Source organism: Nerophis lumbriciformis, linkage group LG22 (genome assembly GCF_033978685.3).
Source record: "Nerophis lumbriciformis linkage group LG22, RoL_Nlum_v2.1, whole genome shotgun sequence".
Classification (NCBI taxonomy): Eukaryota; Metazoa; Chordata; class Actinopteri; order Syngnathiformes; family Syngnathidae; genus Nerophis; species Nerophis lumbriciformis.
Window position 1 is genome coordinate 28,557,614 of NC_084569.2, and position 27,794 is coordinate 28,585,407.

At 37.0% G+C, this 27,794-nt stretch overlaps 1 protein-coding gene across 5 annotated transcripts in view; it reads left to right on the forward strand.

The window, feature by feature from the left end:
* Nucleotides 1-27,794, forward strand: part of LOC133615217 (choline transporter-like protein 2) — a 96,028-nt gene that overhangs the window by 11,424 nt on the left and 56,810 nt on the right. For 2 of the 5 annotated variants that reach the window (XM_061973623.1, XM_061973624.2), the window contains exons 2-4: nt 25,519-25,567; nt 25,654-25,727; nt 25,810-25,894. In XM_061973623.1, the coding sequence (XP_061829607.1) occupies nt 25,519-25,567; nt 25,654-25,727; nt 25,810-25,894 (208 nt within the window). Of the gene's footprint in view, nt 1-17,676; nt 17,960-25,518; nt 25,568-25,653; nt 25,728-25,809; nt 25,895-27,794 lie in introns of those variants that run through there. The other 3 variants (XM_061973622.1, XM_061973625.1, XM_072915708.1) reach the window with 3 other exon arrangements.

A 27,794-nucleotide genomic window follows, 5' to 3' on the forward strand; every position in this document is an offset into this window, starting at 1 on the left:
TTACTGCGTTATTTTACGTTATTTTTTATGTAGTATCGGCTCAAAACTGAGAAGATCTGAGTGTGTTTTATTGGAGCGCTGCGGAAGAGGCGACAAGGAAGAGGTGCGCCGCCCGCTGTCTGTGTGTATGTGTGTGTGTGGGAGGCGGCGTGTCTCTGTTTACTAACAAGACATGGCGAAGCCCGAAGCCGAGTTTCTTAACTTGGAGATATTCTCACTACTTTTCTTTTGTCGACCACAAAGAAAAGAACATTTTAGTAAATGTAAGTTGTGTCTTGGATCAAAGATCCTCTCCTAGCAATTCAAATCTGCTGAAACAGCTACAAAAGCAACATGCTTCGACGAAGCTAGTAAAGAGAGACACACTTCACCTCCTAAGCAACAGCGGCTGGATTTTAATGAGGCATTGCGCACTGAAGGTACACACACTCTGTCAATTATCTTATATACTGTTGCTCTTTCATTCTAGATTTCTAGAGTGTTTGATTATCACACCATTCTAAATGTATAGACTATAAAGTTCACAAACATAAAGAGGGATGCTGGTGGGTCTGGCCAATCTTTCCTTATCTCTAAATTAAAACTGGGGAAATATGTTGAGTGTTCTGGGCTTCAGACATGATTTTATTTCAGAATTCCTTGAGAGAAAAAAATGCCTGGTTAGGCTTTGTGTATGTAGTGTGTGCCTTCCTTGGTTTACAGCTATGTTGTTATTATGCTGTTTGTTACTTATGTATGTTATGTTGCAGCTATTTAAAATAGTTTTGTCAATTTGTTCTGGACTGAAACAAATTGGCCCTTTGAAACATATCTTTGTCTTTGTGTATTGTATGTAGACCACATTGCTTAGCAGAGTTCAGTGATGCAAATGCATGTCAAGATGATCAACAGATTGTATTATTCTCCAGTGCAATAACAGTACTAATGAAAGCTAAAATTGCATTAAAAAAAATAAAAAAATAATATATATATATATATATATATATATAAATATATATATATATATATATATATATATATATATATATATATATATATATATATATATATATATATATATATATATATAAAGTATCTAAATAGTTACTTTTCACAGTACCACATTACTTTTTGGTGTAAGTAACTGTGTTAGTAACTGAGTTATTTTTGAAATAAAGTAACTAGTAACTGTAACAAGTTACCGGTTTTCAGCAACTAACCCAACACTGATTATAACAGTGATTTGTATCAGGAGTCACTTTTTTCCTCTTGAATATTAGTATTAATAATATTATTACACAGTGTTCTGTTTTCTTTGTCTGTGCATCACTGGCTATGGTGACTTGAGGATGTACCGATATGAAAATGTCATCATCATTATTATCGCGATATTGTTGATTGTGCTTAAAAAGTACTTATATATTATACACATGGAAATATTTTGAACAACATTTTTTTAAATAACTAAAATGAATAGACTAGACACTGTTAGAAAACCTACTATTGTGCATCTTTTATGTTTATTATGTATGCTATGAGTGTTTTGGTGTTTTAATGGCTTTTGGTTTTTTATTTTAAATATGGGTTCGTACTACCGTATAGCACTTTTAAGATGTATTTCAATTAAAAAAAGTATGTAAAAAATGTAATCTATTATTATTTATTTTTCCTGGCGGGCATTGTGGCGTCCTACTCTGTTCAGTAGTCCTTGAATGCACTGTAAAAACACATCCGTCTCGTAGTATAGAACAATCACTCTGTTCTTCACTCTTCCAATGTGCAAATTTGAATAGCTAGTTTAGTTGCTCAGACAGCAATGTGTTAATATCTGTTTACATAGGGGTATGTCGTTTCTTAATAGGGAAAGGCGTTAATGTTTCGTATTCATGTTAGCGTTTTAGCTAGCCAGCTGGCACCAGTCAGTCCCTAAGTTTTTTAATGTGCAGTTATCAGTCCCGTTTTTTCAATAATTTAAAATGGTACCATTGCCATGTAGTTTTAAGTATGCTTTCTGTCACTGTTTTTACAGTATTTTGCAACAAAAAAAAATACAACATTTCTCCTAAAGGTCAAATGTTAGTTAATTTTGGGGTTTTCAGAGAAATAACCATGGAAGTTCCGGATGGAACGGTTAGCAATTTGGGCATAAATCCAAGGCCCTAATTGGCTAGGACAGGGGTCGGTAACCCAAAATGTTGAAAGAGCCATATTGGACCAAAAATTAAAAAAATTAAAACTGTCTGGAGCCGCAAAAAAATAAAATCCTTATATAAGTGTTATAATGAAGGCAAGTGTTTATTTTAGCTATATTAGCCTACTATCAAAGGCTGACGCAAATCTTCGTTGACAGAAATGTAGTATTTTAATTTTTATTCTACACATTTTTGCAACATTGGAAAACATTAGTAAAAGGGAGGCTTCTCACAGGATGAGATAACTTCTGGAAATTACTGGCTCAGAATGGCCAAAGGTATATATGTGTGTGTTCAAGTTTAGGGAAACGGCAGGCTGTCTTCTTCTAATGGATTTATTACAATCTTTGCAAGCTGGGTAACGTTTGCTGTGGTCTGGAACAACATGGCACACAAACAACCTTTAGAAATGCAGCCAATATTACATACAGATAATGTGTCACGAAACATGCAAATTTTAAATTAAATACACAGAACATAAGTAAAGGAAATTAAATGAGCTCAAATATACCTACAAACGAGGCATAATGACGCAATGTGTACATACAGCTAGCCTAAATATGCCTGATTAGCACTCTAGCAAATCAATGACGTCAACAAAGCTCACCTTTGTGCATTCACACACAGCATAAAACGTTTGGTGGACAAAATGAGACAAAGAAGGAGTGGCATAAAACAAGTCTTTCTGTGGCAGTGTCGGAGAAAGTTGTACATGTAAACAAACTACGATGAGTTCAAGGATTGCTGAAATTAGTAGGACAAAATGGTGCTTGCGAAGCATATTTAATAATAAACGGTGGGATTTCTAACAATTAGGAAGGTTTGTGTAATGTTTGTTCTCCTACAGAAAATATATTCAAACAAACATTTTTTTTTTTCTTCATCTTTTTCCATTTTCACACATCTAAGCGGTCCAGGGAGCCACTAGGGCGGCGCTAAAGAGCCGCATGCCGCGATGCTGACCCCCGGGCTAGGAGTACCTCCCTCTAGGGCCCAAACAACAGCATTTTTTTGCAATGACAACAATCTATACATATAAACAAAATAGACATACATCAAAAGCTATTAACCAAGAAAATGTGTGCCTGCATGAATCGATAAAACAGCTGACAGTTGACAGTCCAATACAAACTGATTAGGCACCCGTGTGCCAAAGACTGGATTATTCTGGAAAGAACTTGTGTAAAACCCACATTACACTTACATTACAAACATACCTTTTGTTCACATCATTCATTTAAAAGGCGATATTTGATACTTAAACATCACATAAAGTAGCTACTCTAGAAACTCCAATAATGGCGGAACAGCTAAAAACGTCAGCTGAAATAAAATAGAAACATTTGCACAGTTTAGATTTTCGATAGATTCTTTGTTTTCACTTTTGTTGTCAAAGGAAAGAGTGAGAAGTCAGCTCTTGCAGTCAGATAGAACACTAATAAACACACTCCCCACAATGTTGGGACAAAGCTGTAAGTTTCCATGGAAGAAAGCTTGTCATTGCCAAGCTGTGGGGCTTCACATGATGGAGTAATTTCAGACTGAGTAAAAAGACCGAAAAAAAGGATCTGAAGCGGCCATGCCCTGCTGCAGATGAGCTGTAATTAGAAGCCATATTTAGAAGAGTGCTTTGAAACATGATTCAAATCCTCTTTGACCTTTTTCTTTTTGGTGCCGTTTGTTCACGCTTGCATGATCTTCAAGATCTGGCCTATTTACATTGTATTCTTTTTGCTTCACTCCCACTTTTTTAACCCACTGATCTGAAACAATCAAGATCCTCCTCATAATTGCAGCCACCTGTTTCCACTTTAATCCTTCGTAGTACGCTTCAAAAAACCCCCAGACAGAATCACAGAGTCTGCTACTTGGGGTTATTGCCAACTCTCATAAAAACGAAGGGCTGAGACTCTGCAACAGTTAAATGTTGTAGTTGAGGTCTTGTCCATGCAATTTAAACAACACACGTCTCACCAAACTGAGACTTAAAGGGTTGCTATAAGCATTATGTTTGACACCTTTTAAGAGTTGTTCGACCATGCTGCCTTAAAGTGAACTTTATAAAGAATCTAAGTGGGTTTTAATGTAGGTTTAGGTCTTTATCATACTGGTGTTTCTTTGGCAAGATCTTAAACTTGGACAAAACTCCCCACGCCCTGTAATAAAAGACACGTGGGACACAGGCCTGGCAACAGCTGCACCCTACAAATGGTATAAAGTCTGTAAGATCTGCCTACGACTCAGTCAGCTTATGTTTTCATAGAGAACCTCTGACTTAAAGGTGCCATGTATAATAATGCGGCCAGAAATGGTACCGCAATCACGGTCAAAATTCTGTAGTCCCCTCCCACTCTCCATGACTGAGGTTGCCAGATACGCAGCCAAATCCGAATCCTACTCCAAGGAACATCAAATGGCGAGTCCTCCGCTGTAGGTTCCTCTTGTTTATCCTCCTTGCAAGATGGTTTACTAAGTATGTATGCCACATTTTACTGATGTCCATCAGCCAAATGTATTTGTAAAGTTACACAGCAATATTTTGATATTGATTGATAGATTGTTGACATTACCCTGCTGAAATGTTTAATTTGACCACACGGACCACCATGCAAATAATTATATATAATATTTATAATATATTATATATCGCATAGGCCTACTTTAATGGCAAGCCAAGACCAACAGTAAAATGACCGCCACATTTCGTTCAGCATAACCCCATGTTGCATCCAACCTGACACACTGCATTCTCTTCCATGTGTACAGCTCCACTAATGGACATTGGAGTGTTACTTTCAAAGGCAAAATTAAAAGTATTGCTAGAAACATAATTTTATATGGGACTTTATTGTATTATATGTATAGTACATGTTCCAAAAAGAAAAAAGCATAAAACACCACCAGAATTAGAGATATTACAAGTCAAAGTGATGAAGCTCATGTTACGCTCATGACTTGGTGTAAGTAAACATTACCCTATAAGATGAAGGCAATTGCATTTGATTGATATTTGAAATGTATTCAATGTTTATAAATGAATATTTAAATATACTAAATGTAAAAAAGGGAATAAATATTAAAAATAAGATCATTAAATGAAATCTAGTTTGGTTACGCCATCATGAGCGCAACACAATGTTGTAAAAGTTTCAACTACAATTCTAAACAGGATGTCAAAAGCAAACTGAAATCAAATATACAGAGCTTAAAGATTGATCAATACCTATTTAAATTCAGTAATACATAAAAATGATGATTTATCAAAATATAAAAGAAATATACCTGAACAGAACACTCATGATGGTTACACCAAAAAGTAACGCTATGAATCGCGTTTTTCCAAGTTTTTGGGGCATTTCTATGCTATTTCCAAGCATCTCCTTTTTATTATCGTTGATTTTAAATGGTCAAACTAATGCATATTATATATGCATGCCCTAGTAAACAAAAAAAAAGTCATATTTATTTTGATTGTTACATTTTGAAGTACATTTGTGCAGGTGGGTGCGAATGTACCCATTACCAGAGCTGTACACATGTACACACATCTCCATCTTTCAGTGCAGAGTGCGTTTCTATGAGCCAACCCACCTTACGCATAAATCATGTAGCCTACTAGCATGTTAATACACAAAGTATAAAATCATTACATGTAATGCATTATATTGTGCCAAGCAAATACCACCACATATGTACCTGATACAGTACCAGAAAAGGCAATTAGTCGTGCTAATGTTTAAACCCATTTTCTCAGCGTATCAGCATATTGAGAAGGAAATAGGCACTGACACTACCCATATCCACATAGGTTTTATTTGTACAAAATATATTTTGCCCTGTCAGTTGGATGACACATCGACATACGGGCATATATTTCCCCCGTTAGCCTATATGTCGATGTGTCATTGACCGGGCTAGCATGCTTAAAAGCATTACACTAGGAGCTAAGCACCATCACACTAAGCATTGGTTGCACGAACATACTATCTTTGTTAGACAAGATCATAGACTGTATTGGACAATATAGTTTACATACCAAATGTCCATTTCCATTTATTACAAGTTATGGGAAAAGGTTAATGCCTGACTTACCAATCAAGGAGAAAAGGAGCAAGTTTGGCGTCAGATGAAAGAATCTACTCCGCCTTCAATGGTCTCCATCTTTCAAAGGCATCCCTGATACAAATCCTGGTTTTGTTCCTGGCTTTGTCATGAATAAGTTGAGAATGGTAACAAGGCCTTTTAGATTGACTAAGGTTTGACATGTTTAGTAACTTTACCAGTGGCAGTAGCCAGACGAAGGTGGCTGTGCGTAACTGGTAACCTAATGTGACACACTCACAGACTTTCTAATTGGTCAAACGGTGGAGGGCGGGGCATCGAAATGAAAACAATAACAATATTTCAGGGCTGTAAATCAAATTTTGAACTACTGTTATCAGTTCTAGAGCTATTGGAAAAGAACATGATTTATTAATGCCTTTTGACATATCAGGGCCATTTAATGATGACTTGACATTAAATTATCACATAAGGCACCTTTAATATTACAGTATTTAAGATGTGATTGCAACTGTTCTTAATGACCAAGTGTTAAACAAAGACATTTCAAAAAACATTTCAACTTCTTTCTAAAAATCCTGCTAACCTGGCTAAATTCTGTTTTATTCCATTAATTCAGCTAGGGCCACCTGCCCCTTTAAAAACGGAATTGTCCTGTGTTTAGTCTATACGTTAACACTGCAGGGTAGAATGTCCAATTGTGTTGTCATATCCCACCTTTTTATGTAAACGTTACCGTTACAAAATATATGCGATGTCTAATGTGAATACAATCTGACCCTTATAGACTTTGACAAATTTTCACACCATCTACAATGTTCATGGAAGTAAACATGGCTTCAACTCTTGAAGGTCTCAGTCCTGGCGCATTTGTAGCAATTTCAATTTCATAGTCAACATTTTCTGTACGGAATTATTACGCCTTGAACATTAAGAAGGAAGATAAACTGGACTCACTGGTGACGGTAGCAGAGAAGAGGACTGTGGAAAAACTAGTGAGCATCATGGATGATGCCAGTCACCCTCTGCATACCGTTATCAGTAGCCAGAGGAGCCTGTTCAGTGCTAGACTGCTTCATCCCAAGTGCAGGACTAATAGACTGAAAAACTATTTTGTCCTACACGCCATCAATAACATATTCCCCCATTATTAGGGACCGCAATGTCCCTTTGGGACAGAGGACCCTATTGTATTTCGTGCGTTTTATTATTATTATTATTCCGCCGCCTCTTTGAGCTCTAATTTGACACCGTTAACATGCTTCAAAACTCACCACATTTGACACACACATCAGGACTGGCGAAAATTGCCATCTAATAAAAAAAAAACAACAACCCAAAACTCAATATTGCGCTCTAGCGCCCCCTAGGAAAAAACACAGACAAAACTTGCTTGTAACTTCCGGTAGGAATGGCGTAGAGACATGAAACAAAAACCTCTATGTAGGTCTGATTTAGACCTAGATTTCATACATTGACATCCTTCAGCAAAAATCAACAGTAAGTTGGCAATTCCCCCTTCAAAACAACATTTTAGTAAAAACAGTCACTTTTGCCTCTTTGAGCTGTAATTTTTGAACCCCTTAACATGCTTCAAAACTCACCAAACTGGACACACACATCAGGACTGGCGGAAATTGCCATCTAATAAAAAAACCCAACCCCAAAACTCAAAATTGCGCTCTAGCGCCCCCTAGGAAAAAACACAGACAAAACTTGCTTGTAACTTCCAGTACGAATGTCTTAGAGACATGAAACACACACAACCTCTATGTAGGTCTCACTTAGACCTACATTTCATATATTGACAACCCCCAGCAAAAATCAACAGGAAGTTTGCAATTCCTCCTTCAAAACAAGTTTTGTAAAAACGGGTCACCTTTTTTCAAAAATGATCTCTGAGCGCGTTTGTCGTGACGGCTTCAAACTAGCACAGGAGAGAGATTGAACCCTTCTGATTAAAAGTTGACCAAAGAGTTTTAATTACTGCTCCGGTTTGGATTTTATGTGCCGTCAAAGTCGGTCCCGTCCATCGCTGCTTGCAGCTTTAATTTATGATTTACTTTTTAACTTTTTAACTTATATCTCAATTCTGTACACTGCTGCTGGAATTTTAATTTTCCTGAGGGAACTCTCCTGAAAGAATCAATAAAGTACTATCTATCTATCTATCTATCTATCTATCTATCTATCTATCTATCTATCTATCTATCTATCTATCTATCTATCTATTTTAGCTCTCAGTTTGCGGGACATTTGCTCTGATGTCGAGCATTTGGGCGAGCAGTAGGAGACCGAAAACAATTATTTGTCAACTTTTTATTTTGTACCTGTCTATTTTGGCGAAGAATTATGACGCTTATCGCTATTTGATGACGTATTGGTTGAATGAAAGCGACTTAAACGTTAAAACTGCAGCTGCATTTGATACATACCCTATTTATATCCATATATGAAAGAAGCCTGGGTAGGATTTGAAAAATTCGGGTTTTCCCTGTTGACATTGACAAAAAAAATCGGAACCAACATGCAGTGTGATCAGGGCCTAAAAATCTCAGATTTAGCTGAAAAGGGACCCATACAAAATCAAAGATAGTATCAAACATATCAATGGAAATGATCAAATAAGAGGGCGCTTTATGTGGAATTTTTACGGAAATTGTATACCCAGCCTTTTCCTGCTTTGTCTTTGATGAGAGAATAAAAAATGTCAGTACCTGGAGGTCTAATGGTACACGCTTCTCCCTATTGTTGCAGAAGATGTGGGTTTGATCCCTGACCAGGGTTGCCTAAGCAGATAATCTAATGTAAACATTAATAAACTATATCATAATGGGATAGGTTGATTGGCAACACTAAATTGGCCCTAGTGTGTGAATGTGAGTGTGAATGTTGTCTGTCTATCGGTGTTGGCCCTGCGATCAGGTGGCGACTTGTCCAGGGTGTACCCCGCCCTCCGCCCGAATGCAACTGAGATAAGCTCCAGCGACCCCCAAAGGGGGGCAGTATGGTGGCAGAGGGGTTAGTGCATCTGCCTCACAATACGAAGGTCCTGAGTAGTCTTGGGTTCAATCCCAGGCTCGGGATCTTTCTGTGTGGAGTTTGCATGTTCTCCCTGTGACTGCGTGGGTTCCCTCCGGGTACTCCGGCTTCCTCCCACCTCCAAAGACATGCACCTGGGGATAGGTTGATTGGCAACACTAAATTGGCCCGAGTGTGTGAATGTGAGTGTGAATGTTGTCTGTCTATCTGTGTTGGCCCTGCGATGAGGTGGAGACTTGTCCGGGGTGTACCCCGCCTTCCGCCCGATTGTAGCTGAGATAGGCTCCAGCGCCCCCGCGACCCCAAAGGGAATAAGCGGTAGAAAATGGATGGATGGATGGACCCCTAAAGGGACAAGCGGTAGAAAATGCATGGATGAATAATGCGATTGTTTTGCTTTGATGACCACAAAGAGGAAATGACAGTTATGTTACTCTGTTAATTTGTTGTTTTGCACTACAAAATACATTATTGATCAATTTGTTGTTGTTGTTATTTTACCTCATATTACTCCAAAAAAGGGTGTTCAAACTACGGCCCGCTGTTGTCCTTAATTCGGCCCGTGATAAGTCATGCGCAAGATGTCAAGAGTTTCATAAGGAAACCTACCCACAGGGAAATTGCATTCATTTAAATCTTTTAACAAGTTTGATGCTGCTATTATGTCATCGTCTAGCGGACAATGTGGGTAATTCCGGTGGTCTGAGGGGAAGACAACGCAGCATTTACTTATATGACCTAACTAAGCTAACAACCTTCCCAAGTCATGGTGCAAAAAAAATGAATCAAACCAACACAAAATGTCAACAGACATGGACACACAACGCAACCTGCTCACTGAACTTGGTAAAATGCAAAATGACATCCATTAGCATGATGGGAAAAATGCGAAACGCCGTCTCCACACTTTTCCATGATTGGCGCATTTTAGCTGCTTGATATTTCTGATTAATTACAAAACTTTAAGGAGCTTGTCACGGAAGTAAACTAGGTCAGAGTCGAACTTACACATACTCTTAATGTCCAATTATATTTATTACATATCCATTATATTAACTATATATATATATATATATATATATATATATATATATATATATATATATATATATATATATATATATACTGTATATATATATATATATATATATATATATATATATATATATACACACATATATATATATATATATATATATATATATATATGCACAAATAAAATTACTAATATAAGTAGACATAATATTTATGTCTAAATGTATATTATATATATAATTAATAATATAAGTAGACATAATATTTATGTCTAAATGTATATTTTATATATATATGGCGCATTTTAGCTGCTTGATATTTCTGATTAATTACAAAACTTTAAAGCTTGTCACGGAAGTAAACTAGGTCGGAGTCGAACTTTCACATACTCTTAATATCCAATTATATTCATTATATATCCATTATATTAATATAATATGTACACACACACACACACACATATATATATATATATATATATATATATATATATATATATATATATATATATATTAGGGGTGTAACGGTACACCAACATTTTGGTTCGGTACGTACCTCGGTTTAGAGGTCACGGTTCGGTTCATTTTCGGTACAGTAAGAAAACAACAAAATATACATTTTTTTGGTTATTTATTTACCAAATTTGTAAACAATGGCTTTATCCTTTTAACATTGGGAACACTATAATAATTCTGCCCACGTTAATCAACATTAAATTGCCTCAAGTTGTTGCTCAGATTAAATAAAATGACAATACTTTTCTTTTACATATAAAAAGTGCAACATTAAACAGTTTCAAGTCAACTCGTCATGCTTAATTTATTACAGCATTTGGGAAGCCTGTAGTTGATTTTTATTATGTAAATGTTATATTTGTATCTACATCTGATAGCAGGGACCCTGCCATTCAAAACTAGGCTGCTCCATTACTACACATCACACACACACACACACACACACACACACACACACACACACACCGCACAATGAGCTAACACACACACTCACACACCGCACAATGAGCTAACACACACACCGCAAAATGAGCTAACGTTACGCTAAAAGCTAATTAGCCTTCACCTCAAGCCAGGACTGCGAGCAAGCTGAGCTGCAGTTTGTTTCTAGAAGGTCAACAGGCTCATAGTGATGTTACTAGTAGTTGACTGGGAGGTGTTTATCTTAATTCGGGGAGAGTCCGCTGCCTGATGCTTACCTGCTAAACACCTACCTGCTAACTCCACCGCAGAAGCACTGACCACATGCGCTCTGAATACACACTGCTGATTGGCTGTTACCGCTCTGAATTCGCACTGCTGATTGGTTGTTACCGCTAAGGTTGTAACCAATCAGATGGTTGTGTGGCTGGGACAATGCTGGGTGCTATGTAGGAGACAGAGGCAGAAAGCAGAGCAGCTTGTTAAGACTTTAGCTTAGGCGGCTACTTAATATGTTCATGTGGAAACTCGTTCGGTAAGCCTCAGAACCGAACCGGAACCCCCGTACCGAAACAGTTCAATTCACATACACGTACCGTTATACCCCTAATATATATATAAAATTACTACTAGAAGTATACATAAAATTTATGTCTAAATGTATATTATATATTTATATATATGTACATATAGTTACTTTACATGCTTTCGGCCCTTGACTAAATATCTTTAGCCCAATGCGGCCCCCCAGTTAAAAACGTTCGACACCCATGCTCCAAAACATGCATCCAAAATAAATTGTTGAGTCAAATAGTATGAAAATATTTTGAGACCAACCCTACTTGCAACATTTCTTATGCAATTGTTTTGGACCCCTACTTTCCCTTTCTAAAGGTGTTTGTGTGATTTTTTTTAATATTGGATGATTTCTGTGTTTCTTGTCTGCCACTTTCGATAGGGGCACAAATATATTGTGCATTGTTTCTAACGAATATTCATTTTGGAGCGATTAAGTGAAATGGAATAATTTCCCACGGCACGCCTGAAGATCTCTCACGGCACACCGAAATGCCGCAGCGCAGCAGTTTGGAATCATTCCATTAAACACTGCCAAGCCAACATTGGACCGTTCACGAACATAATGTCATTAATTTCAACAAGAGTTCGATTGTTCATGCCCAAGACTTTGTGTTGAGGATCACAACACCGCCTACACCAGGGGTGCTCACACTTTTTCTGCAGGCGAGCTACTTTTCAATTGACCAAGTGAAGGGGATCTACCTCATTCATATATATAATTTATATTTATTTATGAAAGATACCTTTTTGTTAACAAGTTAAATGTATTTAATGATAATACAAGCATGTTTATCACATATAGATTCTTTTATTTCATGAAGACAAGAATATAAGTTAGTGTATTACCTAATTCTGATGACCTTTGCATGGCAGCACGGTTGAACAAGGGTTAGTGCGTGTGCCTCACAATACAAAGGTCCTGGGTTCAATCCTGGGCTCGGGATCCTTCTGTGTGGAGTTTGCATGTTCTCCCCGTGACTGCGTGGCTTCCCTACGGGTACTCCGGCTTCCTCCCACCTCCAAAGACATGCACCTGGGGATAGGTTGATCGGCAACACTAAATTGGCCCTAGTGTGTGAATGTGAGTGTGAATGTTGTCTGTCTATCCGTGTTGTCCCTGTGATGAGGTGGCGACTTGTCCAGGGTGTAAACGTCTTCCGCCCGAATGCAGCTGAGATAGGCTCCAGCACCCCCCCCCCCCCCCCCCCCCCACCCCAAACGGGAAGATGGATGGATGGATGGATGGATGACTTGCGTTGATTGGAATCAGACAGTAGTGATGATAACGTCCCCATTTTCAAACGGAGGAGAAAAAAAGTCCTCCTTTCTGTCCAATACTACGTGAAAGAGGTTGGTTTTTCTGCCATCTTATTTGTCCAGCTTCCATACTAATTTTTATACACTTTACAAGAAATACATTGGCGGCAAACTCCGTAGCTTGCTAGCTTGTGTGCGCTAGCTTTCTGAGACTCTTATTTTGTTAGCCCAGGCAGGATGAAGCAGCGCTTTTATTGTGAAGACAGGAACTGTCTTTAGAGTTTTGACGGCAGGTACGGCGCGAGAGTCTGTTGAAATAAGAAGTGTTTCTCGTCTTCCTGTCGGTCATTTTTTCTTAATAATGATCTGACAGCAGCCAGAGTCATCTCACAAGACCCTGTCAATCAAGTGACAAAAGTGACGTCTTGGTGAAGATTGATGATCGCTAATTTTTAGGTCTATTTTTTTAATGCCTGGCTGGCGATGGACTGACACACCCTCCACCATCGACCGATAGCTCGCGATCGACGTAATGGGCACGCCTGGCCTACACTGACTTGTGCAGTCTACTCATCTGCCTCTCCTTATCCGTATCAATCACTCCACAAGTCCACTTTTTATTCTCCCTCGCGAACTGAAAGCTTTTTACAGATTCGTCTTACGCATCAGTTTTGTAAAAAAAAACCTGTTGAAGTAAGCATTTTCCGACAATGGTTGTGGCTGTATTATGTTGCATAAACAAAGTCTGTTGTAACATTCAATAGTGGTTTAGACTAGACCAGAGGATGTCATGACGTAGAGGCACCTTGATGTTATTTCCTTTGTATTGAAATCCAGAAAAGAGAAGTTGGAACCCCTTTCAAAGTCAGTTTTATGTGTTTGTGTTTGGTTTAGCTTTCCCACAGATTGGAAATCTCATTTTTACAGCCATTGATCAAATTAAATAGTTGTCTGGTTGCATTGTGTTAGAACCATGGAATTGGATTAGACCCTCTCGAGAGCTTTTAACAGATTAAGAAGACCACCCTAAATGTGTCCCCTTTTTAAATGAGCACTCAAACCTTTATTTTTTTTTTACTGGATGGACATCGTAACGTGTGTTGTGCTTTTGGTGTGTAGCCAGCACAAAAAAATGGGTGGACATGTTCCGGTTCTGTCACTATGTGAATAAAATATTCCTGGCATTTAGTGCTCAGTGGGCTCTTTGTTCCAATCATGAATTCATTCAACATTTCTCTGCCTTGCCTGACGATCACAGAAACTGGCTGCGAGACACAACATCACAAAGAAAGTTATTTTCAATTCATCGCGCATCTGTCCACCATGTGGACAAAGGTTTGTGTCTTATTACAAAAGCTTTGAATTTATGTAACCACATTTTTTACCTAACATTTTTTTTTTACAAGTTTTTTTAATTCAGTGTGGTAAAGTGCAGCACTTCCAGTAAATTAAGACTGAAACAATCGATCTTTTTGCAAAACATCCTCGGGATCCCGACATCCTCGGGATCTGAGCCGAGGATGTCGTTGTGGCTTGTGCAGCTCTTTGAGACACTTGTGTTTTAGGGCTATATAAATAAACTTTGATTGATTGATTGATTGAAACCAGCCAACAAGGAGCGTTTTGAAGCAACTTATAATTCTGTTTTTCTGTACTGAATTTAAAAACATCCATACATTATAATTTACTGCTACATAAATACATAAATAAATCTAAAAATAAACAATAATAAATACAACTAAAATAAAATTAAAATAAACCGGAAAAAAAACCCTGAGTAAAACTACATAAATTCAGTGTAAAAATAGAGCATAATATTACAAAAGTAATTAATTTCTATTAATCCCGCATTTGTCCACCATTTGGATAACTATGGAGTTTAATTTTTGTCTTTATTATGAAAGTTTTTTAGGACACTGAATTTATGTAACTTAATTTTTTGCGTTTAAATTTTGTGGACTGAATGTTTTTTTTTACGTCAAATTATGCTAACAATTAAATTGAACAAAAATTTGTGAGCAAAATTTGTGTTTAAAACTGTTTTTATTTATTTTTCTTTTAAATTCAGTGTGTGAAAAGTCAGTGTATAAAAGTGCAGGAATATCTGTTGCTTCAAAACTTAAGACCCACTTTCGGTAAATAAAGATCAAGCCCATCTCAAAAACAACCAATGAGGAGCGTTTTGAAGCAACGAATATTTATGTACAGAATTTTTCGGTATTTCTTTTCAAAACGTAAATAAATTACTTCTACATAAATACATAAATCTAAAAATAAACAATAATAAATACAAATAAACTAAACTGAAAATAAAAAGACTAAAAAACTGAGTAAAACTACATAAATTCAGTGTAAAAAAAAGCATAACATTACAAAAGTAATTAATTTAAATTAATCTCGCATTTCTCCACCATTTGGATAACTATGGAGGTTAATTTGTGTCTTTATTATGAATGTTTTGTTGGACACTGAATTAATGTAACTGGATATTTTGCGTTTGAATTTTATGAACTGAATTTGTTTATTTAAAAATTGGTTGCTTTTTTTTTACTTCAATGTAGCTGAGATAGGCTCCAGCACCCCCCGCGACCCCGAAGGGAATAAGCGGTAGGAAATGGATGGATGGATGTATAAAAATTCAGTGCAAAACTCAAGGCCCACCTCTTGTAAAATATGACCGAAGCAATCGATCCTGTCTTAAAACCAGCAAATATTTCTGCACTGAAATTTTGCACTATTGATTTTTGTTGCACTGAATTTTAACACACTGAATTTTGAAACATACATAAATTACTACTATAAAAATAAAACCCTAAATAAACTCGACTAAAAATAAATAAATATTAGATGAATAAACTAAACTAAAAAACTAATTAAAAAAATTACATATATTCAGTGTCATTAAATGTAATGTAATAAAGACAAAAATGTATTAATCAATCAATCAATAGACAACATAGTGTAAAACAGGGGTGTCCAAACTTTTTGACTTGGGGGCCGCAATAAGCTAGTTATTGGGCAAAAATGTTATATATATATATATATATATATATATATATATATATATATATATATATATATATATATATATATATATATATATATATATGTATATATATATATATATATATATATATATATATATATATATATATATATATAGACAGCGTGCCGTCACGTTGTGACATTGCTGGATATATATATATGTATATCTATATTATATATATATATATATATATATATATATATATATATATATATATATATATATCCATCCATCCATCCATTTTCTACCGCTTATCCCTTTCGGGTCGCGGTGGGTGCTGGAGCCCATCTTTTATATGTGTATATATATATATATATATATATATATATATATATATATATATATATATATATATATATATATATATGTATATATATATATGTATATATATACATATATGTATATATTTATATATATGCATATATATGTATGTATGTAAATATTGTATTAATTTAATGGAAATATCATCCATCCATCCATCCATTCCCTTTGGGGTCGCGGGGGGCGCTGGAGCCTATCTCAGCTACAATCGGGCGGAAGGCGGGGTACACCCTGGACAAGTCGCCACCTCATCGCAGGGCCAACACAGATAGACAGACAACATTCACACTCACATCCACACACTAGGGCCAATTTAGTGTTGCCAATCAACTTATCCCCAGGTGCATGTCTTTGGAAATATAATAATTAATATAATTGGATATTAAGAGTATGTGAAAATCCTACTTCTTGTTTACTTCCGTGACGACCTTCTTAACGTTTTGTAATCGTCAGAAATATCAAGCAGCTAAAATGCGCCAAACATGGATAAGTGTGGATTGAGTGTTTTACATTTTCCCCATCATGCACTCTAATGGATTTAAATGTATGTAATTTAGATATATATTTTCTTTTATGGTGTTTGGACGTTTTTCATAATATCCACACAGTTGAGTGAGCAATTCGTGTAATGTGTGACCATGTGTGTTGACGTTAATGTTGGTTATATTTGTATTTTTTGCACCATGACTAGGGAAGGTTGTTTGCGTTGTCATACAAGTAAATGCTGTGCTGTTAATTCAAAGTACATTCAAGGGTCATTGATCTGATTTACATTGTCCACAAGATGGCAGCAAATCTGTAGCATTCAGAGACTGCTTGGTATTTAGGAATAGTTTGCAAGCACTCCGCGGTGCGATGCTTTATTAAAACTCATGACGTCTCGCGGGCCAAATTGAAGGCGTGGGCGGGCCGCACATGGCCCGTGGGCCGTAGTTTGGACACCCCTAGTTGTTACATTGTAATTTTATTGCAGGTACTGCAGTGTTGCAAATGATTCATTTTAGTGTAATGAATGGAAATGAATGCCAGATTCCGAGAACACATGTTTCAGATCACATCAACATGACTTTCTTTTTTTTTCTTCTTTTTATACAATTTCACCCATTCTTTTCACACAGTCCCGCTTACTCCCCTCCCCTCTTCTCTGGAGACAACAACAACAAGAAGCCAAAAAGGGAGGAGAGCTGCCCTTTTTCTTTTTGCAAGTGGGAGGAGACTTAGTGGGAGATACACAGGTGGAACACAGATTGGGAAGAGATATTGGTTTCAGGATAAACAAGGTGGAGGTGGAGCGTCGTTAGCCGGGGCCAGGCGCCCAAAGGACAGGTTAGACCGGTTTCTTCCCACACGATACTTTTCTCTCCTCGGCTTTCGATTCCGGCGGTAAGAGAGTGCCAGATAGCGTGTCTTGTGAAGGAAAAGACAAGAAGTTTCTCAGCACACTCCAACAATAACCACATAAAGGAATTTCAAGATGGCAGAGGAAGGAGGCCAGTATTACGGAAAAAATGGTAACGAATTTTGTTTTGCCTCCAGACGAAATCTCTGTACTGCTTTTTAGGTGAAATGTGTTTGGAGTGAAAGTGGACCAGTCCTTTTCAGCTTTGCAGGGTTAAAGTTTGGGCCTGTGCTGCTGATTATGCAGGTGTGATCCACCTTAATCCACCTTATCAGCTGTTTTATTTTGCTTGAACAAATGGCACACAACCATTGCAAAAATGGAGGTAATGCTTTACAAAATCATAGAATAAATTTGACTCGGGTTTGTCAGGCCTGGCAAAGTCTTTGTCTGACGGACCGAAACGACCACAATGTTTCTAACCGGAAGCTTTGATCTCTCTAAGAGCCACTTTAGTATGCTTGCTCCAGCATTATCCTCCCTGAAAGCGTTCATAATTAATGTGCAAAGATGCCATAGAATACTCTTGGCTTTTACGTCTAGACTGACTCAATTTCTTCTTACGCCATACATGAAGTACTGTTTTCTAACTGGAGAAAAGAATCCGATACCGGTTATTTTCTCATGCCTTCTTTCTACAAATAGACTTCACAACTTCCTGTGCTAGTTAGACTCCCCATGCGATGTAAACACATGCGATGTCAAATGCGATCCCAAAAAAACGGTGAGCAGTTTGCTCCATGTTAAAGTTATCTTTACAGTTAAATTTGGGATTGAATTAACTGTCAGTGTGTGGACAATCTGACCAACAAGAACAATTGCTGCCTATGACATCCGTTTTTCTTCTTGGCGGCTTAATTCCCACGATGGTCAAGCAGCTTGAGCGTAACATTAAAACAAGTGAGAGTGAGTGTAGAATTTTAGCAGAAAATGATGTATTGCTGTTCTGTTCTTGGGTGTTCCAGTCGTTCAAACAGATAGGAAAGAGCTTTCATAGAGTCCTGAAAGAAGTGGTTCATAAAGGTAATAAAAGTCAGGGAACCATTTCACTTTCGTCATCTTGTGGAATACAATCGGACCATGCTTGTGTCTGCAGAGATCACTTTGTAAAATGTTTTGAACATTTGATTTTTTTGAGAAACTTTCTGTGATGCAATCGACTTTATTCCTTACTATATTAGTAGTGTTTGAGAGCTGAATTAAACGTAAAGAAAGAACAAGAGATGGCATTAGTTTGTGTTCTTTGTGGTTGCCTAAATATAACGACAAAGACCTGCTTGTGCAAATAAACTAACATCATGTTAAGTCCTAGTAATAAATATTGTGATTTTTGATCCATTGTCGAGTTTCATAACAAACTAAAAGCCTATATGTTGTGCAGGAAAGTCAAGTGCTTTATTCGACACGGATGACCACATTATAGCGTCTTTGGTGATATTTATTAGCATCAAGAAAATATCCTTATTAGTAATAATAAAGTAGATTTACTAATCTCTTGTAGGCTCAACATTAAATGCTGAATATTGATATTGCTAGCAAACATTGCTGAACATCAGGGACATCTACAGCTAAATGAGACAACATATGAACTTCACACTATAAAAACAACTGCAGACATGAATTGTAGATGAGACTAATACAAACCCCGTTTCCATATGAGTTGGGAAATTGTGTTAGATGTAAATATAAACAAAATACAATGATTTGCAAATCCTTTTCAACCCATATTCAGTTGAATGCACTACAAAGACAATATATTTGATGTTCAAACTCATAAACTTTATTTTTTTTTGCAAATAATAATTAACTTAGAATTTCATGGCTGCAACACGTGCCAAAGTAGTTGGGAAAGGGCATGTTCACCACTGTGTTACATGGCCTTTCCTTTTAACAACACTCGGTAAACGTTTGGGAACTGAGGAGACACATTTTTTAAGCTTTTCAGGTGGAATTCTTTCCCATTCTTGCTTGATGTACAGCTTAAGTTGTTCAACAGTCTCCGTTGTGGTATTTTAGGCTTCATAATGCGCCACACATTTTCAATGGGAAACAGGTCTGGACTACAGGCAGGCCAGTCTAGTACCCGCACTCTTTTACTATGAAGCCACGCTGTTGTAACACGTGGCTTGGCATTGTCTTGCTGAAATAAGCAGGGGCGTCCATGGTAACGTTGCTTGGATGGCAACATATGTTGCTCCAAAACCTGTATGTACCTTTCATTATTAATGGCGCCTTCACAGATGTGTAAGTTACCCATTTTTTGGGCACTAATACACCCCCATACCATCACAGATGCTGGCTTTTAAACTTTGCACCTATAACAATCCGGATGGTTCTTTTCCTCTTTGGTCCGGAGGACACGACGCCCACAGTTTCCAAAAACAATTTGAAATGTGGACTCGTCAGACCACAGAACACTTTTCCACTTTGTATTAGTCCATCTTAGATGAGCTCAGGCCCAGCGAAGCCGACTGCGTTTCTGGGTGTTGTTGATAAACGGTTTTCAAGTTTTAACTTGCACTTACAGATGTAGCAACCAACTGTCGCTACTGACAGTGGGTTTCTGAAGTGTTCCTGAGCCCATGTGGGGATATCCTTTACACACTGATGTCGCTTGTTGATGCAGTACAGCCTGAGGGATCGAAGGTCACGGGCTTAGCTGCTTGTTACATGCAGTGATTTCTCCAGATTCTCTGAACCCTTTGATGATATTACATAGTAGATATATATATAGTAGATGGTGAAATCCCTAAATTCCTTGCAATAGCTGGTTGAGAAAGGTTTTTCTTAAGCTGTTCAACCATTTGCTCACGCATTTGTTGACAAAGTGGTGACCCTCGCCCCATCCTTGTTTGTGAATGACTGAGCATTTCATGGAATCTACTTTTATACCCAATCATGGCACCCACCTGTTCCCAATTTGCCTGTTCACCTGTGGGATGTTCCAAATAAGTGTTTGATGAGCATTCCTCAACGTTATCAGTATTTATTGCCACCTTTCCCAACTTCTTTGTCACGTGTTGCTGGCATCAAATTCTAAAGTTAATGATTATTTGCAAAAAAAAAAATGTTTATCAGTTTTAACATCAAATATGTTGTCTTTGTAGCATATTCAACTGAATATGGGTTGAAAATTATTTACAAATCATTGTATTCCGTTTATATTTACATCTAACACAATTTCCCAACTCATATGGAAACGGGGTTTGTATCTGTAGCAGGAAATCAACTGCAAACAAACTTGTCCTTTTTCTCATTAGCGTCACGATAACAGCATTTGATTGACATGTCAATCAAATTCATTACTCAGCGATGCACGAGTAGGTCCAACGTTGTCTTTCACTGATTAATGCTTAATTTGTGGACCCCTCAGATGTAAAGACATGATGTGCCTCAATTACTGTGAAGTGAGGTTGTAGCGAGCAGTATCGTCTTGGTGATGAATGGTTTAAATCTTTAAAAAAATTATTTTCCCTAAGTGTATAAATAAACTCCAACCCATTTTAAATATTTTTGTTCGTGATCACTTATATGATTGCTTTTAAACCTTTCAAAATACGCCCAAATCTGCACTGATGCCGGTAAATAAACAGTAGCCTAATGGGACTCTAGACCAGTGGTTCTCAAATGGGGGTACGCGTACCCCTGGGGGTACTTGAAGGTATGCCAAGGGGTACGTGAGATTTTTTTTTAATATTCTAAAAATAGCAACAATTCAAAAATCATTTATTAATATAAATACAAATCTATCTTTTTTTCCAAATAGTTCAAGAAAGACCACTACAAATGATCAATATTTTGCACTCTTATACAATTTAATAAATCAGAAACTGATGACATAGTGCTGTATTTTACTTCTTTATCTCTTTTTTTTCAACCAAAAATGCTTTGCTCTGATTAGGGGGTACTTGAATTAAAAAAAAATTTCACAGGGGTACATCACTGAAAAAAGGTTGAGAACCACTGCTCTAGACCATCGCCTGAAACCGTGATTGCCATGCAGCAATACGCTTTTTTTTTTTTTTTTTTGGGTGCAGGTGACAACTTCCTGGTTTTTTATACTTTCACTTACCTTGTTTTCATCATAACTGGCGTAGTGGCACCATTCTCATGGGAACTGTAACCCAGTAAACAATTGCGTTCCCTCTAGTGGCTGTGTCGCTCACATGCATCTCGTTCTTTGTCATGGTTTTGCTTGCGTTGTACTTCGTCACCAGGGAGGAATTTGTTGGGTTGTCAGGCGTGTCTGCCTGCAGGGAGAATGGCAGGAAAATGGCAGCACGCTGCTACTATAGACCCCAATATAGTTTCCTTTTGAAGAACCCTGCACGCTGCTTCATGTAATCAAGGAGCAACTCTATAATGTGACCGAATGAAAAGCACATGTGAGGGCGTTACATACTGTACTAATGTAAGTTAGTGAGTTCTACTTGGAACATGTGCTTTTGTAAGGTTTGTAAACACAAACATTTAACTTTTTCCTCAAAATGACAGTATTGTGCTGACAAACCCCGTTTCCATGAGGTGGGAAATTGTGTTAGATGTAAATATAAACAGAATACAATGATTTGCAAATCATTTTCAACCCATATTCAATTGAATGCACTACAAAGACAAGATATTTGATGTTCAAATTCATAAACTTTATTTTTTTTTGCAAATAATCATTAACTTAGAATTTCATGGCTGCAACACATGCCAAAGTAGTTGGGAAAGGTCATGTTCACCACTGTGTTACATGGCATTTCCTTTTAACAACACTCAGTAAACGTTTGGGAACTGAGGAGACACATTTTTTAAGCTTCTCAGGTGGAATTCTTTCCCATTCTTGCTTGATGTACAGCTTAAGTTGTTCAACAGTCCGGGGGTCTCCGTTGTGGTATTTTAGGCTTCATAATGTGCCACACATTTTCAATGGGGGACAGGTCTGGACTACAGGCAGGCCAGTCTAGTACCTGCACTCTTTTACTATGAAGCCACGTTGATGTAACACGTGGCTTGGCATTGTCTTGCTGAAATAAGCAGGGGCGTCCATGGTAACGTTGCTTGGATGGCAACATATGTTGCTACAAAACCTGTATGTACCTTTCAGCATTAATGGCACCTTCACAGATGTGTAAGTTACCCATGTCTTGGGCACTAATACACCCCCATACCATCACAGATGCTGGCTTTTCAACTTTGCGCCTATAACAATCCGGATGGTTCTTTTCCTCTTTGGTCCGGAGGACACGACGTCCACAGTTTCCAAAAACAATTTGAAATGTGGACTCGTCAGACCACAGAACACTTTCCCACTTTGTATCAGTCCATCTTAGATGAGCTCAGGCCCAGCGAAGCCGACAGTGTTTCTGGGTGTTGTTGATAAACGGTTTTCGCCTTGCATAGGAGAGTTTTAACTTGCACTTACAGATGTAGCGACCAACTGTAGTTACTGACAGTGGGTTTCTAAAGTGTTCCTGAGCCCATGTGGTGATATCCTTTACACACTGATGTCGCTTGTTTGATGCAGTACAGCCTGAGGGATGGAAGGTCACGGGCTTAGCTGCTTACATGCAGTGATTTCTCCAGATTCTCTGAACCCTTTGATGATATTACGGACCGTAGATGGTGAAATCCCTAAATTCCTTGCCAAAGCTCGTTGAAAGGTTTTCCTTAAACTGTTCAACAATTTGCTCACGCATTTGTGAATGACTGAGCATTTCATGGAATCTACTTTTATACCCAATCATGGCACCCACCTGTTCCCAATTTGCCTGTTCACCTGTGGGATATTTCCAAATAAGTGTTTGATGAGCATTCCTCAACTTTATCAGTATTTATTGCCACCTTTCCCAACTTCTTTGTCACGTGTTGCTGGCATCAAATTCTAAAGTTAATGATTATTTGCAAAAAAAAGTTGATCAGTTTGAACATCGAATATCGTGTCTTTGTAGCATATTCAACTGAATATGGGTTGAAAATGATTTGCAAATCATTGTATTCCGTTTATATTTACATCTAACACAATTTCCCAACTCATATGGAAACGGGGTTTCCATATGAGGTTTGTAGAATCCAAAGAAAATGGATTTGTCTTAAGGGTGACTCTTGAAGTAAAGATGCCAAATTTCTAAATTTTACTGTACGAGTAAGTAAGTGAGTAAGTAAGTGAGTTCTACTTGGAACATGTGCTTTTGTAAGGTTTGTAAACACAAACATTTCGTTTTTCCTCAAAATGACTATATAATCACCAAATGTTTCCCAAGCGCGGCACACGCTGCTGCTCACTGCTCCCCTCACCTACCAGGGGGTGAATATGGGGATGAGTCAAATGCAGAGGACCAATTTCACCACACCCAGCGTGTATGTGACGATCGTTGGAACTTTAACTTTATTGTGCTTAGAATCCAAAGAAATTGTGAATAAGGCAATATAGTACTTGTCATAAGGATAACTCTTGAACTAAAGATGCAAATGTCTAAATTTTACTGTACTGATGTATGTTTGTAAGTTCTACTTGGAACATGTGCTTTTGTAAGGTTTGTATACACAAACTTTTATTTTTTTCCTCAAAATGACAGTATTGTGCTTAGAATCCAAAGAAAATGTGAATAAGGCAATAACGTACTTGTAATAAGGATCACTCTTGAACTAAAGATGCTAAATGTCTAAATTTTATGTTAGTAAGTTCTACTTGGAACATGTGCTTTTGTAAGGTTTGTAAACACAAACATTTAATTTTTTCCTTAAAATTACAGTATTGTTCTTAGAATCCAAAGAAAATGCCAGTAAGGCAATACAGGACTTTGCTTAAGGATAACTCTTGAACTAAAGATGCCAAATGTCTAACTTTTACTGTACTAATGGAAGTTCTACTTGGAACATGTGCTTTTGTAAGGTTTGTAAACACAAACATTACAATTTTTCCTTAAAATTGCAGTATTGTGCTTATTTATAATCCAAAGAAAATGTGAGTAAGGCAATACAAGACTTGTCTTAAGGATAACTCTTGAACTAAAGATGCCAAATGTCTAACTTTTATTGTACGAATGGAAGTTCTACTTGGAACATGTGCTTTTGTAAGGCTTGTAAACACAAACATTACAATTTTTCCTTAAAATTACAGTATTGTGCTTATAATCCAAAGAAAATGTGAGTAAGGCATTACAAGACTTGTCTTAAGGATAACTCTTGAACTAAATATGCCAAATGTCTAACTTTTATTGTACGAATGGAAGTTCTACTTGGAACATGTGCTTTTGTAAGGTTTGTAAACACAAACATTACAATTTTTCCTTAAAATTACAGTATTGTGTTTATAATACAAAGAAAATGTGAGTAAGGTAATACAAGACTTGTCTTAAGGATAACTCTTGAACTAAAGATGCCAAATGTCTAACTTTTATTGTACTAATGGAAGTTCTACTTGGAACATGTGCTTTTGTAAGGTTTGTAAACACAAACATTACAATTTTTCCTTAAAATTACAGTATTGTGCTTATAATCCAAAGAAAATGTGAGTAAGGCAATACAAGACTTGTCCTAAGGATAACTCTTGAACTAAAGATGCCAAATGTCTACATTTTACTGTACTAATGTATGTTAGTGAGTTCTACTTGGAACATTTGATTTTGTAAGGTTTGCAAATGCTTAAAGTTTGAGATTGAATACACCTTTCTCTGTGTACAGGCGAGCCCAGGAAGTATGACCCCTCTTTTAAGGGCCCGACCCACAAGAGGTGAGAGTTGATGGGATTGATTCTGGTCTGAAATTGGAGGTGATATTTATTGTTGGGGCTGGAACCCTCCAAATGTTTGTCTCCAGGAGCTGCACGGACATCGCGTGCTGCATCCTCTTCGTTGTTGCCATTGTGGCCTATATTGGAGTAGGAATACTTGGTGAGGAAACAGTGTTTTTGTTTAAATGTAAAAAAAAAAGTGTTTTATATCCTCAATAATCTATCTTAAATTTGTTTCCCAGCTTGGACACAGGGGGACCCCAGGAAGGTGATCTATCCCACAGACAGTCAAGGCCAATTCTGCGGGCAAGCTGGCACCCCACTCGAGTGAGTTTTTTATTTGTGTCACATATTTAAAAGTTATTGAGGGGAGCATTCATAACAAGCCAACAGCAGAATACCACTTATGGAGTTTTTAGGAATTTCTACAACGCGTAGAGGATTTACATGCCCGATATTCCCAAGAACATGCCATGATAATCATTCTTTGAAAAAAATAAATGTAATGAAAAAAACAATTTAAACTAAATAAATGCCTTGTTTCCACCTTATAATTTTGCCACAATTGGACTGAAATCAAATCAAAAGAAAACAAAGTATTCTGTTTCTCTACATGCTGTAATAGTGAGTTTCTGTAGAGATGGCTTACAGGGATGTGGTTTTTCTGCTCTGCTTGTTTAGCTGCACCTGGCACCTGTTTTCAGAGAAAAGTCCCCCAGACTAACATCTGGCAACCACAAACTGTTTTCTTTTTCACATGTAAAGACAGATCATTTTGAACTTCCGTTTATGTCATGATATTTACAAAGAACAAATTCAGCTCTTTTAAAGAGGAACTGCACTTTTTTTTGGAATATTGCCTATCGTTCGCAATAATTAATGCATTCTAAATAATAAATATATTTGATCAAAAGTCCGCTTACAATGGAGCCTAAGGGAGCCGTTCAATTCTGCCTATAGAGCCCCTAAAAAACATCCAAATGCCTCTATTAGGGTTTTACATACATGACGTAAGTATATATGTAATATAATAACTGACACATTTATGATAACATTTAATATTTACATATTTTGATAATTTTAAGCATATGCAGCGCATTAATAAAAAAATGTTTTTTTTTTTCTTCACTGATATCTGCTCACTGCTAGGGATGATGTTTGATAAGAAATTATCGAGTTCGAGCCTATTATCGAATCCTCTTATCGAACCAATTCCTTATCGATTCTCTTATCGAGTCCAGATAGGTTGTTGTATATGGAAAAAACACACAATATTTGGTTTAACAAAAACTCACTTTTATTATATAATAAAAAAATAAAATCTAATAAATAAATAAATATTGACTGTTACCCCCTTAAAAAAATAAAATAAATAAATATTGTCTGTTGTTACCCAAAGTATATTAAGTGGGATTTTTTAAAAAAAACAAATACATACAGTAACACATAAACAACCTGTCTCTGTGATCACTATAGGTGTATAAATAATAATATAGTGTTAAATAAAATCAGTCCCTTGGGCACAAAACTGAAAATAATACAGCTCTCCAAAAAGTGCACTTCTGCTGCTATTTGACATAACTGTTTGTTATGATGCTTTGACATTTGTGCACTTTATTTCTTTATTGAAAGAAAATTCTATGAAGAGAAAAGTTGTTTGCAAATGTGGTTACAAAAATGAAAAGTTAAAGCTAAAAAAAGAAATACACTTTATTGAGTTAACATTATTTCTTTATAGTGGGAAAGATGTGATGTTATGAGCTAAGGAATATAACAACTACACTACCCAGCATGCAACAGGAGTGATGAGCATGCGCGGTAGACCCGAAAAGTGTTGTTGCATGTCGCCACTCGGCAGCTAAGAATGAGATTATGAGCACGCTGTGAAAGTAAACGTCAAGAACTCAGCCAACACGCCTCGTCTGCATTATTTATAATTAGACAGACAACACATATACAGTGTGATTTTGTTTTGTTTACAAGGAAAGAAAAACAAAAGTTAAAAAAGGGAGATATATGTTGTATATATATGTATGTGCTGCGGTTGCTTGAAGAACGTTGCGACAGCTGCCGTAAAGGAGGTGCGTTGCTAGCCTGGTTGCTATGTTTCCGGTTGGTCGCAAAAGTGTTCGTTATGTGTTTGTACCCTGCTCAAATCTCTCAGTAAAGTTATTCATTGGATTATACCTTTTGTTTTGAACTTTATTACACTTTGGAGCGCTTTTTC